Below are 22662 nucleotides of genomic sequence, written 5' to 3'. Positions count from 1 at the left end.
CCCTCACTTGTCCTATGATAAATGTGTTGGTCATCACGCAGAACGATCAGAGGACTTGGATACGCAACTTCCTTGGGCCAGTTAGCTCTTGGGTCAGATCTTGTTAGACCAGTTTAAAGAACTGGAAGAGCTTCACTCTCACAAAGTAATTTAGAAGTTAAATCCAGGCAATATGGTTTCTGCAGTGGGTGATTTTTCTCTTTTGTTACCATAAAATGACAATTTGGTGGCAACCTTTAGAAGAGGGGCTGGCCTCCAAATTTTTGTAGCTTCCTAGACTTCTGCATTCCTGCCTTGCATAAATTATCTTTATACATAATTGAAATGAAGCCAGGGTTCTAGTTTCAGGGCTTGTCCCCATATTAAGGCTATTACAATTATAATTTTCTAGAGGCAGACTTGATGGCTGATCATGGAGCTGAATCATGGACTCAATCAGGTGAAGTGTGGGCGGGGGGGGGGGAGATATTCCAGTTACTTGGGCATCTGTGACCACAGAGGATGTTCTTTAGAGTCTGTTGGTATTGGGCATCAGAAATATAAATATGGGGAAATTTTACTGTTTTGAGGCTAGAAATAACTGTTGTTTGTAATGAATATATGTGGTATATGGTTCAGGAAATGGATATTTTGAAGGTCAGAATTTGAGGAGGAGGTAGGAAACAGCTACCTTCCTGATCCAGAAGCTGCTTGGACAGTTTTCCAGTGTAAACCATCCCATCCACCCCTGAGATAAGCAGTAACGCTCTTGTATCAAAGCAGATGAGAAGAATTCATCAGTTGATTATCAGCTCCTCTCCTCCAGGCTGAGGCTGAAATGCTTCAGGATTGCTCCCCACTCCCAAATCCTTTATTCTTCAGCTATGGGGAGGAATTAATATTGTTTAAACCCATCTAACATTTGGATGAAAGTGTTGTCCTCCTGGTGATTGTTTTGGCAGGAGATGTGCACGCAGCAGAAGCTCTGGAGAGAAATACATTGGCAATGGATGGCAGCAAGAAGACTTAATCCACTCAAAGCAATAGATGACTGATTTGGTAACAAGATTAAAGGATAGGAATGACATTTGCCTGGCAGCTTTGAATCAACTCAACGAGAACAAAAGATTTCAAATAAACATTGGCATTAAAGCAGGAAATACAGAAGCATCTAAGGAGGCTGCACGCTTCATATTGCTGCTCAACAATTTCCTCTCTGGATGCATTTGACAGTTCTGAAGCAGTAAAGTCTGGCTCCTGTTTCTCCACAACAGTCCGAGATATGAATTAACAGCAAAATCTAGGGGCTAATGTGTTCCTGCAGGTGGGAAGGAGGCTGTTGGGGAAGGGAGGGAGGGCAGGGCAGGCTTTTAATCCTAGATGATGGAGGATACTACTCTCACTTTCTTCAAGGAAACTTCAGTGTGCTTAATGTTATCAGCCTGAAAGATACCCAGGTATTTATCTTCTCCTGAGGTTATTTCTATAGGGCAGTGATGGCTAACCTTTTACATGACCGTGTGCCGACCTGCGTGCCGGAAATGGCACACAAAACCATCTCACCTGGACTGCGCGGCCTTGCTGGCCTTTGCACATGCGGGAGCGCCGAAACCCGGAAGATCAGCATTCCAGCACGCATCCGAACTCCCAGTTTTCAATGTAGGCACGCAACGGAAACCTGGAAGTTTGGGTAACGGCACGCACGTGCGTGCCAGAACACTGCTCTTACATGTTTTGGCGCTCTCACACACATGAAAGCCAGCTGACCAGCTCACGTGTGTGCACAGGAACATGGAAGAGGAGCCAGCGAGGCCATGCATCCCATACGGAATGGCTCTGCGTGCCGCTTCCGGCAAGCATGTCATAGTTTCGCCACCACAGCTATAGGACATCTTGATTCCTTCAGTTTTCCCTGTTAAATATGATGTGCACATTTATCCATCCAAACTCCATTGCAATATCTTGATTGTATATTTGAGCAATGGTTTCATTTCAGATGTTTTTTCCATACAGCTTCATGTACACTTCCAGGAAGTGGAATAGCCTATCACTTGATTTTTATGTCTATTAGCCCTGGCCTATCATGTTCAGTATTATTAGCAAGGGAATCAGTACAATGATAAAACCGTAAAGGTGATAGTGAGTCTCCTGAAAGATTCCTCTCTTGATAGTAACCCTTCTCCCAATTTATCACCATTGACCAGCACTTGTGACTTCCATTTTGCCATCGATCCTTGCAGAAAGCTTCTGGTGTTCCTGTTATTTCTAGACACTTGATTATTTCAATCATATGGAAGGGAGCCAAATGCGTTCATGTAATCAATCCAAGCTACACTCAAGTTGGTCTTCCTTCTTTTACAATTTTTCAAAATTGTCTTTTCAAATAGGAGCTGATGCTTCCTCCCTCTGCTGTTTGGGCTGTTCGGTTTCTGCTCAGACAGAAAGAGCTCATTTTCAACAAGATGCTGTTGGACTGCAACAGCTACCACACCAGCCAACAATCTGAAAATTAATGGTAAGCAGGTAATTGGCCTGCGGTTGCCGGGTGCTGCTCCTTTTGTTGAATCTATAGTTTTTAGGTTGGTTTTGATAGATGTGTAGATCTTCAGTTCCACCCTCCTTGTAGAATATTATTAAACTGCTTGGCAATAAGTTTCAGCCAAAAATGATGCACTTCATCTCTACTTGTGCTGACCAATTCTTAATCTATCTTGCCCTTTTCTCCACTATTTCTGCTGTTGTACTAACAGTTCTTTTAGTGCAGCTTTTTTCCCCTTCAGCTTTTCCCCCTTCTCCACCTACTTCCAACATCTTCTTCTTAAAGACTTCCAGTGTTGGGGCCTTCACACTGCTGGCTCATATTTAAATGGTTGTCCACTAGGACTCCAAGATCCCTTTCACAGTTACTACTACTGAGCAAGGTACCACCTATACTGTACCTGTGCATTCCATTTTTGTTGCCTAAATGTAGAACCTTACTCTTTTCACCATTGAATTTCATTTTATTAGATAGTGCCCAATGTTCAAGTTTGTCAAGATCCTTCTGTATCTTAAGCCTATCTTCTGGAGTGTTGGCTATTCCTGCCAGCTTGGTATCATCTGCAAATTTGATGAGTTCCCCATTTATTCCCTCATCCAAATCATTGATGAAGATGTTGAAGAGTACTGGACCTAAAACAGAGCCTTGGGGTACTCCACTGCATACTTCCGTCCATGTTACATCATACTTATGTAAACTGCATTTTTGTTGTATTTCTTTCACTTGTCCCATATCTACACCTAGAACTGTACTGCTTCTTCTTTGCTGCATTGACTGCATTGCATTCTCTCCATGGATTGGACCAAAATTGGAGATTCTATCTATAATATGCAATTTGAGCATCATATCTGCTGATTTTCTTGACTGCAGCTGTTATTTGCTGCTTTATTGTTTCTTGTACTTCCTTTCTTCCTTGTTTCTAGGAGATATTTCTTCATCAGGTATTGTTCTTGTTCTTCAGCCTTTCTTTCATCTGTTCTAATTGGCTTGGGTCTGATCTTAGCATGCTGATCTTATTTCCCAGCCTGATCTTCCATTTTGGTGATGCACTTGTAGCTTTTTTTTTCTTGTTTGTTAAATTTTCATTCAAAATCTTCCGTTCCAATTGCAACTGTGCTGTACGGTTTGTTTCTTGCGGTGAGCTTACATTTGATATTGCACTATTTGCATCTCCTAATACTTTTTTGCAATGAGCTTCAATGCAGGCAACCTTATCCTGTTGGTTTTCTGCTGTTCTAGATGTTCAATTACTCTTTGTTTTAGTTCCTTTCATTTTTTCAATTGCACAACTTTATTTTTTCTGAGAAGGTAGAGGAGAGGGTTTCAGGGAATGAAAATAGTTCAGTACAGAGGTGGGTTTCTACCAGTTCACACCGGTTCGGGCGGACTGGTAGTGGTAATCTGGCCTGTGTCGCAGAACTGGCAGTGACCCAGGCTGGCCACGCCTCCAAACCGGTTTCCCACTGCCGTTGCTGGCATGTGTTTTATTCGTTTTTCATGGTCTTCACTTATTTGCAGAACGATTTACAGTGAACTGTGCATGCTCAGCGAATCGGTACCAACACCGGTAGGAATCCACCCCTGGTTCAGTAGTGATGCTGGCTTCCTCTACTATTGAGTCCCCTTATTTTGTTTCTGCTGGCAAGGCTTCAATTTCTTTGCCCCAGGTAGACCTTTGAAGTTCTCCCTATTCTACTTCTGTAAATACTTTATTTTATGTTACAAATTGACATCCATCTTTTAGCCTATGTTCTGTTTTATTTGATTATGGATGTTGTTCTTTCCAGGAGTGGTACATTTATTTTCAGATTTCCTCTTCTCATTGGACTTGATGTCTAATAGCGAATTACTATTTCTTTGTTTTAAGACTTTTATTTTTGGGTAAGCAACTTTTCTTACAGTAGATATGCAGCTGCTGGACCTGGCTGTTCTGGCAACAGTCCTGAATCCTATAGCCTACTTACCATCAGATGTCCAGGAACTCCAACCCCTAGTGTGATCCTTTTTCACTTGCGCAGTGACTGATCCAATAGTTTTCCAAAATTATGTCTCACCATATTCTTTATGATAAAGAATCTTTTCATCTGGTTCCTTTGATTGAACCTCTGACATAGCTCCCATCTTCCCCAGAGCCCATATGGCCCACAACCACATCTAGGTAATACCTCACTTGGGTCTGATGGTGATGATCTGCAAGCTTATCTCCAGCCAGCAAGTAAAAAAAAATGGAGATAATTGGAAGATACAGTGCAAGTGCCTGCAAAGTTTCAGAATGGAGATTAACCCAATAATCTTTACAACATTGTAAAGTAGGGTAGCACTTTTTAAGCCAATGCCAACTTCCTGAGAACAGTTATAACACCAAAAGAATTATGTGCCCTCCAGGCCAGTAAGTATACTTTAGGGTGCATTGTAGTTCAACTGAGAGCAGTTAACCTTTCTGGTCTAATTGTAATAGTTTAAGTACAAGTGGCTCAGAAGTACTGGACAGTAACACATTTGTGGTAGCTGATACTACTTCAAAAGTTCTATCTGTGCAGGAGTTAAGCATTTTATATGGGCCAGAAAACAAACATACCATTTATCCATCTAGATGCATATGGGATCTCACAAATAGCTGTGTCTTTGAGCCAATAGTTCCACTATCCACTTTTCACCATCTTATTGGCACAGTGAAGACTTTACTTAAGAGTTGTCTTCTTCTATTTATCTTCCCAAAAGTGAGAAAAAAATTGGCTTGCATGAACAAGGAATTGCAGAGTTTTAGTCACATATCCATCTCTTATTTTTGCAGATGTGCATATTCTCCAGGAGTATAACATAGGCCATTGAAATTACCTGGCAGATGTTCTTCTAGATTTTATCAGCCTGAGGTTCTGCTGAGGTCTATGTTAGCACTCCACTTGAACATTTACTGAAGAGGATCCATCTTATTCCTTGCAGCCCTTTGGGGAATTTGTTCTTTTGTAATATTGTCACACAGGTTCCACCCCCCCTTTCAGGGAACTAGGAAAGTAGCCATTCAGGTTTATTTTCCCCCTCCCCCCAAAGTAGGATGTTCTGATTGCAGCATTTGGAATTGAGCTTTGATTGGACGTATGCGTGTGTGAGCATCTGACAATTTAACTAGTGAATTTTCCTCACAGTTGTGGTGCTGCTTACTACACTATAGGGACGCAGTAGCTCAGTTGCTAAGATGCTGAGCTTGTCGATCAGAAAGATTGGCAGTTCGGCAGTTTGAATCCCTAGCGCCGTGTAACGGAGTGAGCTCCTGTTACTTGTCCCAGCTTCTGCCAACCTAGCAGTTTGAAAAAATGTAAAAAATGCAAGCAGAAAAATAGGAACCACCTTTGGTGGGAAGGTAACAGCATTCCGTGCACCTTTGGTGTTTAGTCATGCCGGCCACGTGACCACAGAGACATCTTTGGACAGCGCTGGCTCTTCGGCTTTGAAATGGAGATGAGCACCACCCCCTAGAGTCGGGAACGACTAGCACATATGTGCGAGGGAAATCTTTACCTTTACCTACACTATGCTTTTTTATTTTTAATATGAAATATAGTATTATGCTATTCTGTCTCTGCTTTTCCTACTGTATATGCATTTCTATGCCACAAAAGTTGGGGGCAAGGGGGGAAAATGGTGGATCTCAACACTGTTCTATAGAGTTTAAATATGTCCTTTCTGGTACCAATTGTTTAAAATAGAATGATCAAACCTTGGTTTCATTTCCCCCCTATTCTTCCCATACACAGCCCAAACATCTGGGTCTCCCAACCAGGGAACCATCAATTCTAATCTTCCTTGGCTTTCCAATTCCAGTACTTTCATTGAGCCTTGATTTTAAGCTTTTCTCGTTCCTCATCACTCAAAGGTATTGGGTCTACTCCCCTGTCAAGAATGTAGGCCAGGACTCTGCAGAGCCAGAAAGGAACGCTAGATGCTGTCCTGAATCTGGACTGCACGGAGTGATCTGACTGACACCATTGCTTCTGTTCAGCCAGTCATTAAAGAGAACTAGTAGCATCAAATGCCTGCAGTAATTTACCATTGTGCATTAACCCTGGCCATACAAGGGAGAGAGTACTCCATAAATTATTTTGCCTGTCAGCTGACTCGTGTCTCCAGGCAGCTCTTTGCCCTGTTCTCTGGAAGGCAGCCAGCATTGGTTTTACAGCAGCGATTTCACAGGGATTCCTTTTGTGCTCCTTCAATAGGGAGTGGCAAAAGTCTCCTAGGAAGAAGACACAGTATGCAGAATAGATTCTGGGGAAGACCACCAGTGTCATCCTCATACATTCTTTCACACAAGAATAGGATGCACACGCCTAAATACTTACCATCTCAAACCAGAGCCCAACCATTCACAAATTGCCTGCTGTCAAACATTATACTTCACCTTTCATTCCTGTTTATTCTAAATGTCATCTGGCTTCTACTGATTTTTAATGCCAAGTGCATGTTTTTTTCTCCCACTTGATGGATGTCATCCTCCTCCCTGAAAACATCCCTACCATGCTCTATGTAGTGAACATCAAAATGTTTTTCAGCTGCTGCAGTGTGAAACGGTCAAATTGGCTGTTTCTCGTGTTCTTTGCATGTATAAGCCTGCATTTTACACGACAGTGTACAAGAACTGAGATCCAGCTTCCAGTTAGAAGTTTGAGAACCCTGCAAGAGGGTTAAGATCACTGATAAATGGAAACTGACAGCCCGCATTCAAATTGAGGCAATTTTGAAAAAGCGAAAAAGGTTGATAATAGAAGAAGCATAGAATGTACCTTGAATAAGAGACAGTATGATAGTGAAACAGGATTTCATAGCATGGTGAGAATGAAAGCACATCCCCCTTCATGAGCTGCACAGATGACTCATATTTCTCTGCTGTGTATACAACACATATAACACGAGGTTTTGTGGCATGTGTAACCTACAGCAATAGGACTCCTGGAGCTATTGGCCTAATTTCACAGACTCCTTTGTTGTCCCCAATTCGGGTCTGAGCTTGGTGCTGAAGCCAATGATGGACGCCAGACACGAGGTGCAGGTTTTCTGATTGTTTTTTATTGGACTACTCCAAGGAAAAGGGTTCCTGGTCAAAAGGCCAAGAACCAAGAACAAAGGATTAAGAAAGCTTGATACATTTTCACTATAGGAGAAGGCTGGATAAGGTGAAATAATAAGAAATATCCTCTAATAAACATTTTAGCAATAATTCTACAATTTGTTCCATTGGTCTATAACTGTCCCATTCCTAAGCCTTAGCTAATGAATGCTCCAGAAGTTATCTAATAGACATTTCATTTGCTGAAGCCCATCTCCATTGCTAACTTTTAGCTGAGGCCTGCAAGTTGTCTCATCCTTGTTATTTTTATCAACTTTCTAACTACCCATAATTGCTGCAAGCTTTACACATGCATATTTCCGGTTGATAAGCATTCTTTGTTCTTGTGAGACAGACAGACCCACATACCCGAATTACAGTCTTCCTGATTTACTTTCAAGTGTGTGCCACGACCTTGCTTTAGCAGCCAGCCCATCACCTTGGCCTAACTTCAAAACTCCTCTGCAACAGTCTGTTCAGACTTCTAGCAAACATGACTGGTCCTCCTTGCAGTAACCTACTGGGTGGGGAGGAAGAGAAAAGAAGGGGAGGGCGGGAAGAGAAAGGGATGGCAGAGAGAATGTGTAAGAGAAAGGAAAGAGAGTATTCTGGGATTGTCAAGAGTGGCAGCAAAAGTCTGACTCCTGGTATCTGCAGCTAGAACTGAACCCTAACTACATAATTTCCTACCACTACCATCAAGAAACCCTGGAAATTGGAATTCAGTGAGGCAAGCAAGAAACACTATCAGGAAACAACAATTATTCCAGTATTAAAACTGGTGTGTGGTTAGAGTGTAAATGAATCCCAAATCTTTGTGTAGGGGCAAGCCTTTAAAGCTGTGCATAAGGTTTTTTTATTTTATTTTAAATCAGTCTGTTCACTGAGCCATTGAATCATGCAATAATTATCTTTCAATAAAATGGACAAATAATGCCATTTTGTAATACAAAAAGAAACAGGTTTTACAATTTAATTAACAAATGCCCCCACATTCAGATATTAGACATGTTTAATGCTCTCATTCTTTGTCAGAATTAGCATCAAATAACATTTTCCCTTCAGATCAGCAACTGTGCCCTTATCTTGTCCAGCAATTTATCTTTTTAAAATGCCTTTATCCATTACTGAAGCCATAGTTAATGAATCTATCCATTAAAGCTTGCAGCTCTTTATAGGATGCATGGCCTCTTTTTGGAGAGGCATGAAATCAAGTAGTGGATAGATATTCTAAGCTATTCAAAGGAATCAGGAACCCTTCAGATTAGGAAGCTGTTAACAGTGTGGGTTATGTCTCATTTTTTCTAACTTTGACTTCATTTTGCACATTTCTGCAACAGGTTGCCATTTTAAATAACCAATGATAATTTGTACAGATGCTTTCAATGATGCAATTTTGCAAGCCATTGTCAAATAATGATTTTTGTAAATTCATATTCATATAGTTTTTACGAACTTTCTTCTGACGATTTTTAAATTAGTGCAATTCAAATTAATCTCTCCGTATCCTCGCTTTTGTTGTTCTTAAATAATGTTTCAGATAGAGAACGGGATTTGGGCGTACAAGGATATCTGAAAGGTTATTCTAAAATAAAATATTTATTTTAGAACCTGTACTTTGGAATTCACTCTTAATGATCTCCTTTCCAGTTTCCCCTATGAGCTTTTTACATTAATTGTTTGTAAAAAGTTATGTAAAGTATGTAAATACATATTTATGCATGCACAGACAGACGCACAAGGTTTCCTAAGTGTGTGTTTGGAGAGAGATTCAGTCCCACTAAGCCAGGGGTGTCCAAACTTGGCAACTTTAAGACTTGTGGACTTCAACTCCCAGAATTCCCCAGCCAGCTCTGCTGGCTGGGGAATTCTGGGAGTTGAAGTCCACAAGTCTTAAAGTTGCTAAGTTTGGACACCCCTGCACTAAGCATTATAAACTGGGCTGGAGAAGTAGAAGTTCCATCATGAATAGCTTCAAGTCCATCACGGCTCTGTAATGGGAAAAGGGATCAGAAGATAAAATATTGACTTCTGTGCAGCTCTTACAAGCAGCTGATGAGGGAACTGTGAAACAGTCAGTCTCTTAAAACAGAGAAGAGTTTCTAAACTGACAAATGGATGTGCCTACACTGAGCTTTCATAATGAAAACAAGCATTCTCCAGGCCATTCTGTCTCCTGCTGTGTTCTAGGAGAACCCGATTGTGCTTCCCCAATGCAAGTATTAGCAAGAGGGGCTGAGCAATCACAACATTCACTCTGAGATGTCAGTTTACACCAAAGGATATTTCCTTGGGAATAGGTTTCAATACTTCTATTTTCATCATGTAATTTCAAAGCCAACCCCCTGATTGAATCGATGACCCTTGTCATAACAGATGCCGGATTCGCTTTCCTGCCAGCCTTGAGAACAGCTCAAGTGCCTTGCTGCGTTTTGCAATGGTGCCATTGGAGGCTTAGCCTTAACAATATCTGACCTTGGGACCTATATCAGTATGTGGGAAAGACCTTGGGAGACTGAGCAGAGAGACACCATGAAGTGAATGGCCAGATAACAGACAGTAACTGGACAATGGATGTGGCTTGTTTCTCAGTCTGTAAAAAAGGCTGCCAGGGGGAAGGGGCAGAATTGTACTTTCAGACTTGCAAAGTTCTGTCCATGTAGTTTTAAAATAAAGTAAAATTAGGTCATTTCATACTTCTGATCTAGTTCACCCCATGGAGCAGACAGGGCATGTATACATTTGCGGGTGGGTGCACCTTGATCCATAGCTCTCATGGAAAAAGCTTAGATTTAAGTTTTCTATATTCACTTCATCTCAACTGCCTGAACCTATTTTAAAGAACTAGAACTTGACTTTATTGGGGTTAAACACGAGGAGCTACACCTCTCTGAATACAAAGTTTTATTAAAGAGTAGGTGGAATGCTGGGAAGACACATCAGTTTGAATGACCTGAATGGGGCTTGGCATTTTCCTCTTAGATTGCTGGTTTGACTAATTCATGCAGGAAGACACTAGGACTTGAATGTAACCTTTGTTGGCCCTGGTGCATTGCTTTTTCAGTGGCATCTGCTCACACAGCCAGCAACAGGAATTCAAAATGCAGCAAGTGAATGAAGAGCAGTTCAGATGACGGCATCATCGACCAGCACAGGATGGCATTTTTACAATGACAATTCCTAGAGTTTTACGTTCCAGCTACAGAAATGTACACCTTAATTGCCTGATAGCATGATTTCCCTGGTCCCCACACATTGGGCTTATCCTTTCTGCAATTTAGCTGCAATATTAAATCTCCAGGGTGAATTACCTCCTTCTCAGCAGTTGTCCATCCAGGTACAGCTGTCCACATGCTGGTATTTTCCGCATCTGCCATAATTGCCAGTAAATTCTGGGGATTGCATCCTTTTGATCCATGTTAGGGAAAGCTAATCTAATCCCTAACATGATATTTGAAGGAAGAGTTTGCAGTGGTGATCAGAGCCCATTCTAGGCTTGTTATTGTCCCCCGTGTCGGCATCCGTATCTTTCTGTGTGCATCTTCTTAATTTATCTTTCACGCGTCTTGATACTTGGCTAGCAATGGAGGATTGAAAAATGTGCCAGTATAAGAATTGAAATTGAAAAGTTGGGAAACTGGGACTGGAGCAGCCTGTTAGGGGGTGCTGTCTGAAAAGCTTGATTTTTTTCTGTAAAAAAAACTAGTAAAGAAGCATCTTCTTGTTTTTTTTTTAATCTTTACTACTATTGATGTCAATAGATGAGAGTATCTGTAGCTCAGAGTTGAAGTGTGGAGTCCTTGGTGCTCTCTGAGTGTGGTTATTTGTCTGCAGACATTTCATTACCTGACTAGATAACATCATCAGTGTCCTGTGCACCAGTTACTTAGTTGATAATGAATGTCTGCAGGCAAAGCACCAAGCTCAGAGCACACAAGTACTCAATGTACAAGTGTTCTTTTAAAGTTCGTTCCCTGCTAACTGAAACCAGTGGTGTTAGAATTTCAGTACTTAGGGAGGTCAACTTTTCCTGGCAGCTGATGTGTTTAACATCTGGATCTTCTGTGGGTAGCAATAGCAATAGCCCTTAAGACTTACAAAGCACTTCACAGTGCTTTTACAGCCCTCTCTAAGCGGTTTACAGAGTCAGCCTATTGCCCCCAACAATCTGGGTCCTCATTTTACTTACCTTGAAAGGATGGGAGCCCGAGTCAACTTGAGCCGGTGAGATTTGAACTGCCTATCTGCAGCTAGCAGTCAGCTGAAGTAGCCTGCAGTGCTGCACTCTAACCAAAGCATTACCTCGGCTCTCAGGTAGAATAATAATAATAATACCAGATATGTGTAACTCCTTTTTGTCTATTTTGAGGGGGCACTTTGCGAGAGGCCTAACCTATTTTAAGATTTATATTGAACTCTTGATTAGAAATCACAGGGCTAATTTCCCACAAATCTGGAGAAAGGGGTTTCGGAAGCCCCCAAATATTTACTAGCCACTTGAGGAGAGGTCTGGATCTTTAGGTTATCGCAGGGGTGTCCAAACTTGGGAACTTTAAGACTTGTGGACTTCAACTCCCAGAAACTCTGGGAGTTGAAGTCCACAAGTCTTAAAGTTCCCAAGTTTGGACACCCCTGGGTTATCGACTTTCGCAGTCTGTCCTTAAGATCGGTGTGCAAGATTTTCTGACACTCATTAAGAGATGTCAGTAACCCCCCACATACACACACAACCCCCCCCAACAACAATGGAACATGCTCCGCAAAGTATTGCTGGGGATAAAATGACCTTTTTTTTACCAATGGAAATTATATGCTGCCTTTGAGGCAATTTGAGGAGCAGAGAGGTGAAACTCCCTCCCAATCTTCAAAGGGCTGCAGGAGGCCCAGTGGTATCACTAGAAGGGAGTAGGGTGCTTTTCTGCCCCCCTTTGGTAGGAGAGATATTCAAGATTGGCAGCTGTCTGGGGACATAGGGTTTCTTTGAGAGAAGCCAATATGGGTACTGTACTCTGGATTTGTCAGGCTATTAATAAAATCATAGTGTTTTCTCAGGCTGAGATAAAGTGTCCCTCAGTTAGGAGAAGGAAGAGACTGAAGAGCAAACCAATAAAAAAGGTTATTCCCAGTGACAACGAAGAGGTGCTGTTAAAATGTTTTGAAAGGAATTGCTAGCATCCGTGAAGGAGACAGGTAGTTTTAAAAATTTGACAAATATATGAATGTCTTTTTATACCATGTTGCCCCGAAAATAAGACAGGATCTTATTTTCTTTTGATCCCTGAAATAAGCACTTGGCCTTATTTTTGGGGAGGTCTTATTATTTTTGAGGTGCAGGAGGCGGCAAGCGTGGTCACCTCATGGCTGCTGCTGGGTTGCAATATTTTCAGGGAAGGCTTATTTTCGGGGAAATGGAGGAATGTACATGAGATACATTTTAGCACTGAAAAACAAATTGACTGCAATGTAAATGTTTTACTAGAGGGAAGAGAAGTTAATTTGCATGAATGTTGATTCATGTTTGTGTGTTTACCAGACCAGTGAACAGTTAAGCTCCAGCAGCTGTTCACTAAATAGAGCCAGTGACAATACGTTCTAGCCAAAAGTAGACAACTGGGTGTCCTCCAGAAGTTTTGAACTTCAGTTCCCATTAGCCCCAGCAGCAAACAAGAGAGCTGTAACCCTCAATTTCTGGAGATACCTAAATTGTCCGCCCATCTCCCAGCCTTACATTAACATACTAAGCTGAGATGACTGGACTGAGTGATTTGTAGTTCTGTGGAGCATCTATTACATCAAGTGTATCATTCAGGAATTCTTCAGGAGTCCTAGCGATCTCTGAATCATACTCTGGGTGTTAACTGCAAAAAGAGAAAGGGGTATGTTGAAGATTAGATTTAGGCTCATTGGCCTTAGTTACTGGCAGCAATCCATAAAATTTGGGACTACCTATCAAATGAACGGAAATAAGAATCTGCATCAATCACCTCCTTTTTTTGTTTGCACATTCTTTCTTCTTCGATTATTAAATTTACAGTAAACATGTATTGACTAGGCTTATGCAACAGGCTAAGCCAATTGACCCTAGCCTGCAATCCCAATATTATTAGTTGCCCATGAGGATGTATCAGGAGTCCCTGGTGCAAGTGCTAAAATAAAAACTTCAAATTTGTTAAGATTGCTAAACACACAAATGGAGATGCTAATATTTCATGAGTTTGACAATCTTCTGAGCTCTTAGCCATTAAACATTTATAATGCAATTTCTCAGGTTGGAAATTTATACAGTACTTCTATAATTTTTTTAATGCTACATTGTTATGATAAAAGAAGCAAGATTGAGGGAGAGCAGTTGCAGCAGATGTGATCATTTAATATATCCATGGTCCAACAAGCAGGTATTCCATCCATGGTGGAACAGCTGCATCTGAGAGCATCTGTGCTTTGTCTCCAGTCTAGAAAGAACTTGGCAAGCAGGCAAACATGCCTGCAAATGGTTTTTGCCTGAGACATGGAGACCCCATCTCTCTTGGTGGCGACCATGACACTAACATGACTTTCCCAATCTTCCAAATGAATTAGGAGGGATTATTTGTTAACATTATATCAGTAGCCATTTATAACATTAGCCATAAACCATGCTGGCTGGAGATGATGTGATCTGAAAGATATCAAAATAGAGAAATATGGACCAATGATCTGGTTTTGATAAAAATCCACATTTTACTTTCACAAGCGATATTTGGCACCCGTCAGAAATCACTCAAAAAAGAATATTATCTTAGTCAAGAAATATGAAAGGACAATTGCCTTAGGAAAAGTAATGTTTTAATATTCGAAATGCATTTTCTCAAAATGGATGTTTCTTGCACAAAAGGAGCCGAAGTACATGATTCACTTTTCTTTGCATTTGACTCTTACATGCAATAGAAGTCTAATATAAATAGTAGGCAGTGTGCAGCAATAAGTGTTTCATGATCAGGAATTACTGATTCCTCAAAGGCATGAGTCATAAACACAAAACCATTTTTTGGGTGTCTGAAGTTATGATATCTAACTCAAAAAAAACCCCACTGAAAATACTTGCCATTTTCTTAATTACTTTCTGTTTCCAAAGACCTTAAATCCATGATGGTGAACCTAATGGCACACATGCCACAGGTGGCATGCAGAGTCCTCTCTGCGGGCATGCGAGCTGTCGCCCAGCTCAGCTCCACCGCACATGCGTGTGCGACTCCCGCTGGTCAGCTGGTTTTTGGTGGTGAGAGTGCAGGGGTCATGTGCGCATGCACAGGGGGAGCATGGGGTTTGTGCACGCATTGCATTACGGTTGCACACGCGCTTTCAGCACGCAATGACAAAAAGGTTAGCCATCACTTCTTTCGTTTTCTTAAGCTTTCAGGATTAACATCACAGCAAGGGTTCCAACATGATCCCAAGATTCTTTGCAGCCTTACAATATTTCATTACTTATAATAGAATTGACCACGTTCCTGGTGGATTGTCTAGCAGTATTTCTCTCTCTCTCCCTGTGTGTGAAAGAGAAAGGAATGGAGGGATGGGATATGTGTACCTCTACCTGGGAAGGAAGCACTGAGGCAGGGAGGGTTATCTTGATAGCGATGGGGAGAAGGTGATATGGCAGAAATCTGAGATGGGGACAGTGGGCCCGCTGCTTGAAAGCAGTACCATTGTCTAGTCCTTGGCGTGTACCCTGGTAATTGGATCTTCAGTGACCCTTGTTGCTTGGTCTCCCATTGCATCTGCCTGGCGACTTCAATCTTGCAGGGTTGGTACTGGGTTACTTTGATTAAACAATGCCATCCAATGTGCCATCTCTGCAGCGGCATCTGCCCTTTGGAACTAGGCTCCCACTGAAATATGGATGTCCCCCATTCTGTTGTTGTTCAGAAGAGTCTTGAAGATCTGGCTTTTTACTCAGGCTCTTTGACCAAAAAGAAACCCTCTGCTCCATTCTGAATGATCTGTTCTTAAAATTTTTATCAATGTAATTGTGATTTATTTGATTGTTGTGAGCCACCCAGCATTGCCAGGTAGATGAATGTTTCATAAATACCTTGGAGGTGCTACCTTGACACCATTCAGGCACATTGACCTGGTTAATTAGGTTTTTCAACCTTTTTTATATTATGGCATACATCTCACAGGTGGACCATCCAGCTGATGAAACACCTGAATACCTGTGGACCTTTTATGACACATAAATGTGTTGTGGCACACTAGTTGACAACCCCTGCTCTAGAAAATTACTATATGGCAGAAAATTTTAGTCTTTGTTGCCATCTAATAGTCTTCTGGAGCGCCACAATCCAGTTGATAAATTTACTTTTTACTCTTTTTCTTTTACTGATTTTTAAGATGTGACTGTTTTTCTTTCTTTCAAATGTGTAATTTAATTAAAAGCATAAATAATAAAGTTACAACATAATATGAATCTGAAAAATGTGGAGAGGAACACTGCAAATTTTGGCTGGCCAGTTCAAAATTTCCTCTGAAGGGAAGTATGTATGTGTTTTCTCCAGAACACATACACACTCACAAAAAGTTAACGGAAGAATCTAACAGTTTGCATATGAAGTTTGGTTTTCATAAGCTGGATCTCCTAAATGCAATTTCCTAATTTAGGTGTGCATTTGTACATAGGTGTTTATTAAAAAGTTTACACCAACTTTTTCTCCTGGAGAATTTACATACAGTATAGTCTCTGAATTTTCTTTTTATTTATAATTTCTGATTTTGGCATGTGACACTGAAAATGGTTCCAAACCAATTAAAAACTTGAGTAAAGATCTGTGATTATAAAGAAAAGAGAAATGAGCTGTATTCCGGTTAATTAAACTTCTGACTACAAATCCTGTGGAATACGTATGTGGGAGTAAATGCCACTGACCCGAGTGGGAGTTTCTTAAAAGTAAGCTGCAAGTCACAGAGAGTGTTTCTGAACAGAAAGCCTCTTATCAGCTGCAAAGTAAGTTTCTCCTGTCAAACTGTAAGCTACACATGATTTTATAAAACTCTGCTGGACTTTTTTTTTTTTTGAAGAGGAATGACAAGGCTGCATTAAGAATTCCATTGAAGAAATCAAGGATAGACAGTCCTTTGGTTTGCTGTCTCTCTTTATTTATTTATATTTACCTATAATGTAGGTTGACACAACGGTAGCACTGAAAATACTTGTTCAAATTTTACTTTGCAAATAAATCAAATATCTTTCTTTTGGCTTAAATGAGCAAAAATGAAGATAATTAATTCCTTCTCTTACTTCTTAAAGGGACGCAGTGGCTCAGTGGCTGAGACGCTGAGCTTGCCAATCAGAAGGTCGGCAGTTCAGCAGTTCGAATCCCTAGCACCACATAACAGAGTGAGCTCCCATTACTTATCCCAGTTTCTGCCAAACTAGCAGTTCTAAAGCACGTAAAGTAGAAAAATAGGGGCCACTTTGATGGGAAGGTAACACCGCTCCATGCACCTTCGGTGTTTAGTCATACCGGCCACATGACCACGGAGACGTCTTCAGACAGCGCCGGCTCTTTGGCTTAGAAACAGCGACGAGCACTGCCCCTAGAGCCGGAAACGACTAGCACGCATGTGCCGGGTAACCTTTACCTTACTTCTTAGTCCAGGAGTGACTAAAATGTAGGTACTAGAGCAGCAGCCCCCAACCTTTTGGGCACCAGGGACAGTTATGTGTAAATTTTTCCACAGGCTGGAGGGAGTGTGGTTTTGTGTGCTGCCTACATCCCAGAGGGGGCTTTGCTTGTCTGTATGGCCTGGTTTCTGGCACACCACGGACTGATGCTAGTTCATGGACCAGGAGTTGGGGACCCCTGTACTAGAGGGGCCCCCGCCCCCTTCCTGGACATTCATTATATTTGAGGGGAATTGCATTTGCACCACTATATCTGGACACAGGCGGCCTTCGCTGTTCTGTTGGTGCTGAGCAGATTAATCTAAGTTATACAGGCCATTCAGGTGCTGGAGTTCTCCTTCAATGGCCCTTGCACAATGTGTGTCAAAGGATTCCCCCGATCCTGGAATGTATTTTAACTGTGGTTCAAGGTTGGCTTGCACACACAGAGAAGTAACATTCAGGAGGGCAGTATTAGATAATTCAAGATTTATGGGGAACGTGGTGCTATAAAGTTGGAGACCCTGTGCCTTACCCCAAATGTTCTTTTTCCAATGCTTTAGTTTAACTTTCCTTGTGGTGCATTTAAATCCAGGTAATTAACAAACAACCATGCTCATCTTCTCACTTTACTTAAGGAAGAGAAAAGGCTCTTCCCCAGAGCAGGAAGCAGCTGCTATTCTTGGTCTCTTCTCTGCTTTGTATTATAAAAACAAAAGCAGCTTGGCAACTTTAATTTCTACAAAGAGCCCTCATTTGGCAGAAAATACACATTTCCAAAAGGTTACACAAGTCTTTTGGCAGTCTATTCAGTGAGGGAGAGAAAAGGTGTGGGGAGAGCTTGGAAGAAGATAAAGATGTGCCCCAGAGAAAGGAACAGGACCACTCACCATGGCCAATCCGGAATAACCATCTCGCCAGGGGATAAATTGCCATGGGACAATTCCACGTGGGATAACTCAACACAATAAATATTATCCACCACTGTTTGTTCAACATCATTTCCATTGACAAAAATGGAAAGAATGCAGAAGAAACAGTGATGGATAACACTTATCGCATTAAGTTATCCCACATGGAAGTTTTTCCAGAGCAAATAGAATAGAATAACAGAGTTGGAAGGGACCTTGGAGGCTTTCTAGTCCAACTTCCTGCTCAGGCAGGAAACCCAACACCACTTCATACAAATGGTTATCCAACCTCTTCTTAAAAACATCCAGTGTTGGAGCATTCACGACCTCTGGAAGCAAGTTGTTCTACTGATTAATTGTTCTAACTGTCAGGAAATTTATCCTTAATTCTAGGTTGCTTTTTTCCTTGAATAGTTTCCACCCACTGCGTCTTGTTCTATCCTTTGGAGAATAGCTTGATTCCTTCTTCTTTGTGGTGAATTGGTGAGTTGGCTGTGGTAAAAATGGCTGTACCGGACTGGTCATGGCAAGATGGCCGTGGCGAGTTGGACAGAGCAAGGTGGCTGCAGTGAGATGGTTGTGGCAAGTTATCCTAGACCCACAAGAGAAGGTGTGAGCTCTTGACTCTGAACCTGCCTGCTTATCAGTGGTGGGTTTCAAAAATTTTTAGAACCTCTTCTGTAGGTGTGGCCTGCTTTGTGGGAGTGTCTTGCCAGCCATGTGACTGGGTGGGGAGTGGCTTTCCGGCCATCTGACTGGGTGGGCGTGGCCAACTTGTAAAATGTGGTGAAACTCACTTAACAACGCTCTTGCTTAGCAACCAAAATGTTGGCTCAGGAACTCTGGAATTGAAGCGCACATGTCTTATAGCTTTCAAGTTACAAGACCCTTGCACTCCTAACCCTTTAGAAAAAAAAACCCAGGGGTGTTCAAACTTGACAGCTTTAAGACTTATGGACTTAACTCCCAGAATTCCTCCTCTCGCTCTTCATCTTGATGATGTGCGGATGGGTGGGGGTGGGGGGAGCTGGAACCGGTTCTAAACGGCACTGTAGATTTGTGGAACCTCTTCTATAGAAGAGGTTAGAACTGGCAGGAACCCACCCCTGCTGCTTATCCTTCTGTCCTACTTCCCCCGAGCAAGTGACGGGGCCACCACAGAGCAATCTTCTGGGTGTTCAGGTTTTTGTAAAACAAAAGTTGTCCCCGATGGAGAAGGTGAGTCCTTAAACCTTTGTGGAAAGGCCATTTGAATAAAGGCAGCTCACCTTGTAGATGAGGGAGGAAAGTGTATCTGTCAACATTCTCTCCTATGCCACAATTAAAAGGATCCCTGGCCTAGAGGCAGGTAGGAAGTTATTACAGTGGGTCTATAATGTAGAAAGAGGCCAATTGTGAATTTTTGATATAGATATATAAAACCCTAAATATTCAGAGAATTTGCATTGTAAATAAAATTCTACAGGAGCCTGATACAGCACAAAAAGACGAATGTCTGTCCACCACCTCCCCACGGATGCAATAAAGTAGAATACTCTTGCATCTGGAAAAGGAGATGGGCCTGGAAATTTTCTCTTTATTCTTCCTGTCTGGCATGTCTAGGGCTGTCTCTACACAATTACTGTCAGGGTGACAATATTGTTTGACAAGCATAGCTGCACCTGCAGCTCCATGAGCCAGTAAGAAAATATTGTCAATGCCAATCCTAACCAATTTTCAATGTGTAGTTTGAAAACGTACCTTAGGTGGATTTTAAAAAGGGTTAAACAACCCGGGAGCTGAGAAACCAAGTGGGTAGTGTTTTGTGTGTTTCTCTCCTCTTGGTTTCTTGCAGTCACTCACAACCTTCTTATCCTTCAGGACAGCATGAAGCATAAACACTAACCTGATCACTGAAAGATGTTGCAAGGTACCTGCACAGGGAAATGGGACAAACCTTCAAGCTTGGTCTTCATTTTATTGAAAGAGAAAAATATCCATGAAAAAGAAGCATGGGAAAAGGATCACAAGCCAGCATGTTTCCACAGGAAAGAGAACATGGTCCTGGAACCACTACAAACCTGGGCATCCCACTCCCAGAAAATTAAATAGGCAGGCAGGCACGGATGCAGAGCCTTTCAACCATCCCAGAAAGGAAGGTCACATTTCGAAAGTATGTGCCCCGGTAGGTGAAAAGATGCTTTCCTCATATTCACAGATGTATTCTATGCAACAGAGTTGGCCATGTGCCCAAACAGCTTTCATTACAGAATGATTGACTACAGGAAAGGCACAGGAGGGAATTAATCACTTGCTGCTGACTCCCGTCCACTGGCAGATTATTGATTCAGTGGCTCATACTTTCCCAAAGATCTGCCCATCAGTTTCTACGGCTTGCTAGCTTGCTCCTTGGCAGTAGGGCTGGGGTTTGTTCTGGCTCATTCCTGAAATGACCTTATTTCAGCTGAGGTCACTGTTAGCAGTACATCTGTGTAGGAAAGGAAGGGGAGGGGGCACTCACTGATAAACTTTCAAGATGGACCAGCACTGGCTTGGTGGGGCCTGATACATTTGGTTCCTCTTTGCTTTTGATCTTAATGATCATAGACGTAAGATGTTCCTTGCCACATGGCATGTGGGTGTGCTGCATGTCATGTGTTTTCCTGGGCCAATTCCTCAGGGCAGGGAATCTGATTCTGGGGCTTTAGTAGATGCATGACAGGCTGTGGTTGGGAAGGAAGATTATGCTGCGGTTCTACTGTGCCATGTCCGGCCGCTGTGTGATACAAATGTTTCTTGTACTGCACAAACATGCAGACCTTAAGAACAATGGCCAGCACATTCTTCCCCATGAAGATACCAGAGACACGAATGTCCCGGAAGAATAGCATATTGCTTCCCCTGATGAAGATGGTGGTGATATTGATCGTAAGCATGCTCAGAATTGGGTACAGCATCATGCGGTGCGGCACGATGCTGATTCCTTGCATACTAATTTCACACAGCGACACACAAGGCAGAACCAAGAGGAGGATATAGCAGTAGAAGAACATCAGGCCTTCAGCCCAGATGGGTAACCCTTTCTTCTGAGGCTCCCAGAGGTTGGCCTGAATGTCCAGCACATCCAGCATGTCGACAATGACCCAGAAGAGACGGTTGCGAAGGTCCTCCTTTTTCTTGAACGTCCTGACGTACTCCATATGCTCTGTAGCCACCAAAAGCACATAGAGGGCTGGGATGCAGATGGACAGTAGCAGGGTCAATGCTTTGCGGGCTATGAGGTCCAAACTTTTCCTGTCAGCCTTATAGTTCTGATAAACGAAGTAGACTTTGATTTCCAGCACAAAGACGTAGAGGAACCAAAGAATCATGGCATAGCCTCGCTTAGCAGTCCTCACTTCAGCCCCAACCCAAACAGCCACATACCTGAGTATCACCAGGAAGCAGAGGTCTCCAACTGAGACCATGATGCAAATAGCCAATTTCCTAGAACCCTGGTTCTGTTCCACTAGATAAGCATCCATCAGCACCATGCTGCTCATGATGAGTGTAGTGGATAGGCAAACATGGGACTTGTTAATAGGAGGGGGAGGAACCATTCTGAAACAAAGAAGACATATTATTAGTCCAACACAATTTCTGTGCAGCAATGGACCTTTTCTAAACTCATTGTTAGTACTGTGCTTGCTATAGCTTTGGCACGTGTGGGGTGTTGTCCAACCGTACCTCTTCATCTAATATCCCTACAGTTGAATAACACACCTTATAATATCTTATTAGTTCCCAAAGAAACCGTATAGCGATAACATCCAAGCAATGGAAACTGAACAGGGACCTTTAATTCAAGCCGTGATGACTGTACTAAGCGCATATTCCGTGTAAAAATTTCAAATACGAATGTAATAATACGATGCGTTCAGTACTTGGAAAGTATTTATTACAAGCTTCTTTTCCCCTCTGGGCAACATGGGAAAAAAACATGGATATCACTGATTTTCCTTCTATCACTGCATCCCCAAAGGCCTTCCCTCCATCTGAACAAACTTTGGGAATTCCATGGGGAGAAGCTATCAGTGAAAATGGTCTGATCCCTTTTATAGCCACCATCCAAACTTGATTTTCACTGAGAGGTGACTCCCTTCCGTAAAGCTTTAATGGTGATCCATTGAAATCCATTGATTTCAAATAAAATATATATTCTAATGAGGGATGGATCCCTGATTGATGTTATATTTTATGGAGAGGTTTTGCAGAATCCAATTCTCAAGTTGCCAGCACAAGTTGGTAATTCTCTTGTGGCCTCAGAAATTTGCCTTACAGAACGGATTATGGATAAAATTCAAGTTCTTATGTTACATGTGCTCACAGGTTCAGTTTATGGTCCCTCTTTCACAGCCTGTCAGGCACACAGATCTTGTAATCCTGGGGTCCCCAGCTCCCGGTCTGTGGACCGGCACCGGTCCATGGCATGCCAGCACCTGGTTCATGCAAACAAGCGAAGCCC

At 42.1% G+C, this 22662-nt stretch overlaps 1 protein-coding gene across 1 annotated transcript; it reads right to left on the bottom strand.

Moving 5' to 3' along the window:
- Positions 1–20129: 20129 nt before the first annotated feature.
- Positions 20130–21757, bottom strand: LOC309387693 (transmembrane protein 121-like; the record flags this gene model as incomplete). The annotated part of the gene is made up of 1 exon (XM_081944415.1): positions 20130–21757. One exon carries the CDS (start codon positions 21755–21757, stop codon positions 20810–20812), a length of 948 nt encoding a protein of 315 aa, XP_081800541.1. The 3' UTR covers positions 20130–20809.
- Between the last annotated feature and the right edge of the window lie 905 nt (positions 21758–22662).

This window comes from Natrix helvetica (assembly GCF_964273705.1).
Source record: "Natrix helvetica genome assembly, chromosome: 2".
In the NCBI taxonomy this organism is placed as follows: domain Eukaryota; kingdom Metazoa; phylum Chordata; class Lepidosauria; order Squamata; family Natricidae; genus Natrix; species Natrix helvetica.
The sequence above is the reverse complement of the archived record's forward strand: the minus strand, read 5'-3'. Positions and strand labels throughout refer to the sequence as shown.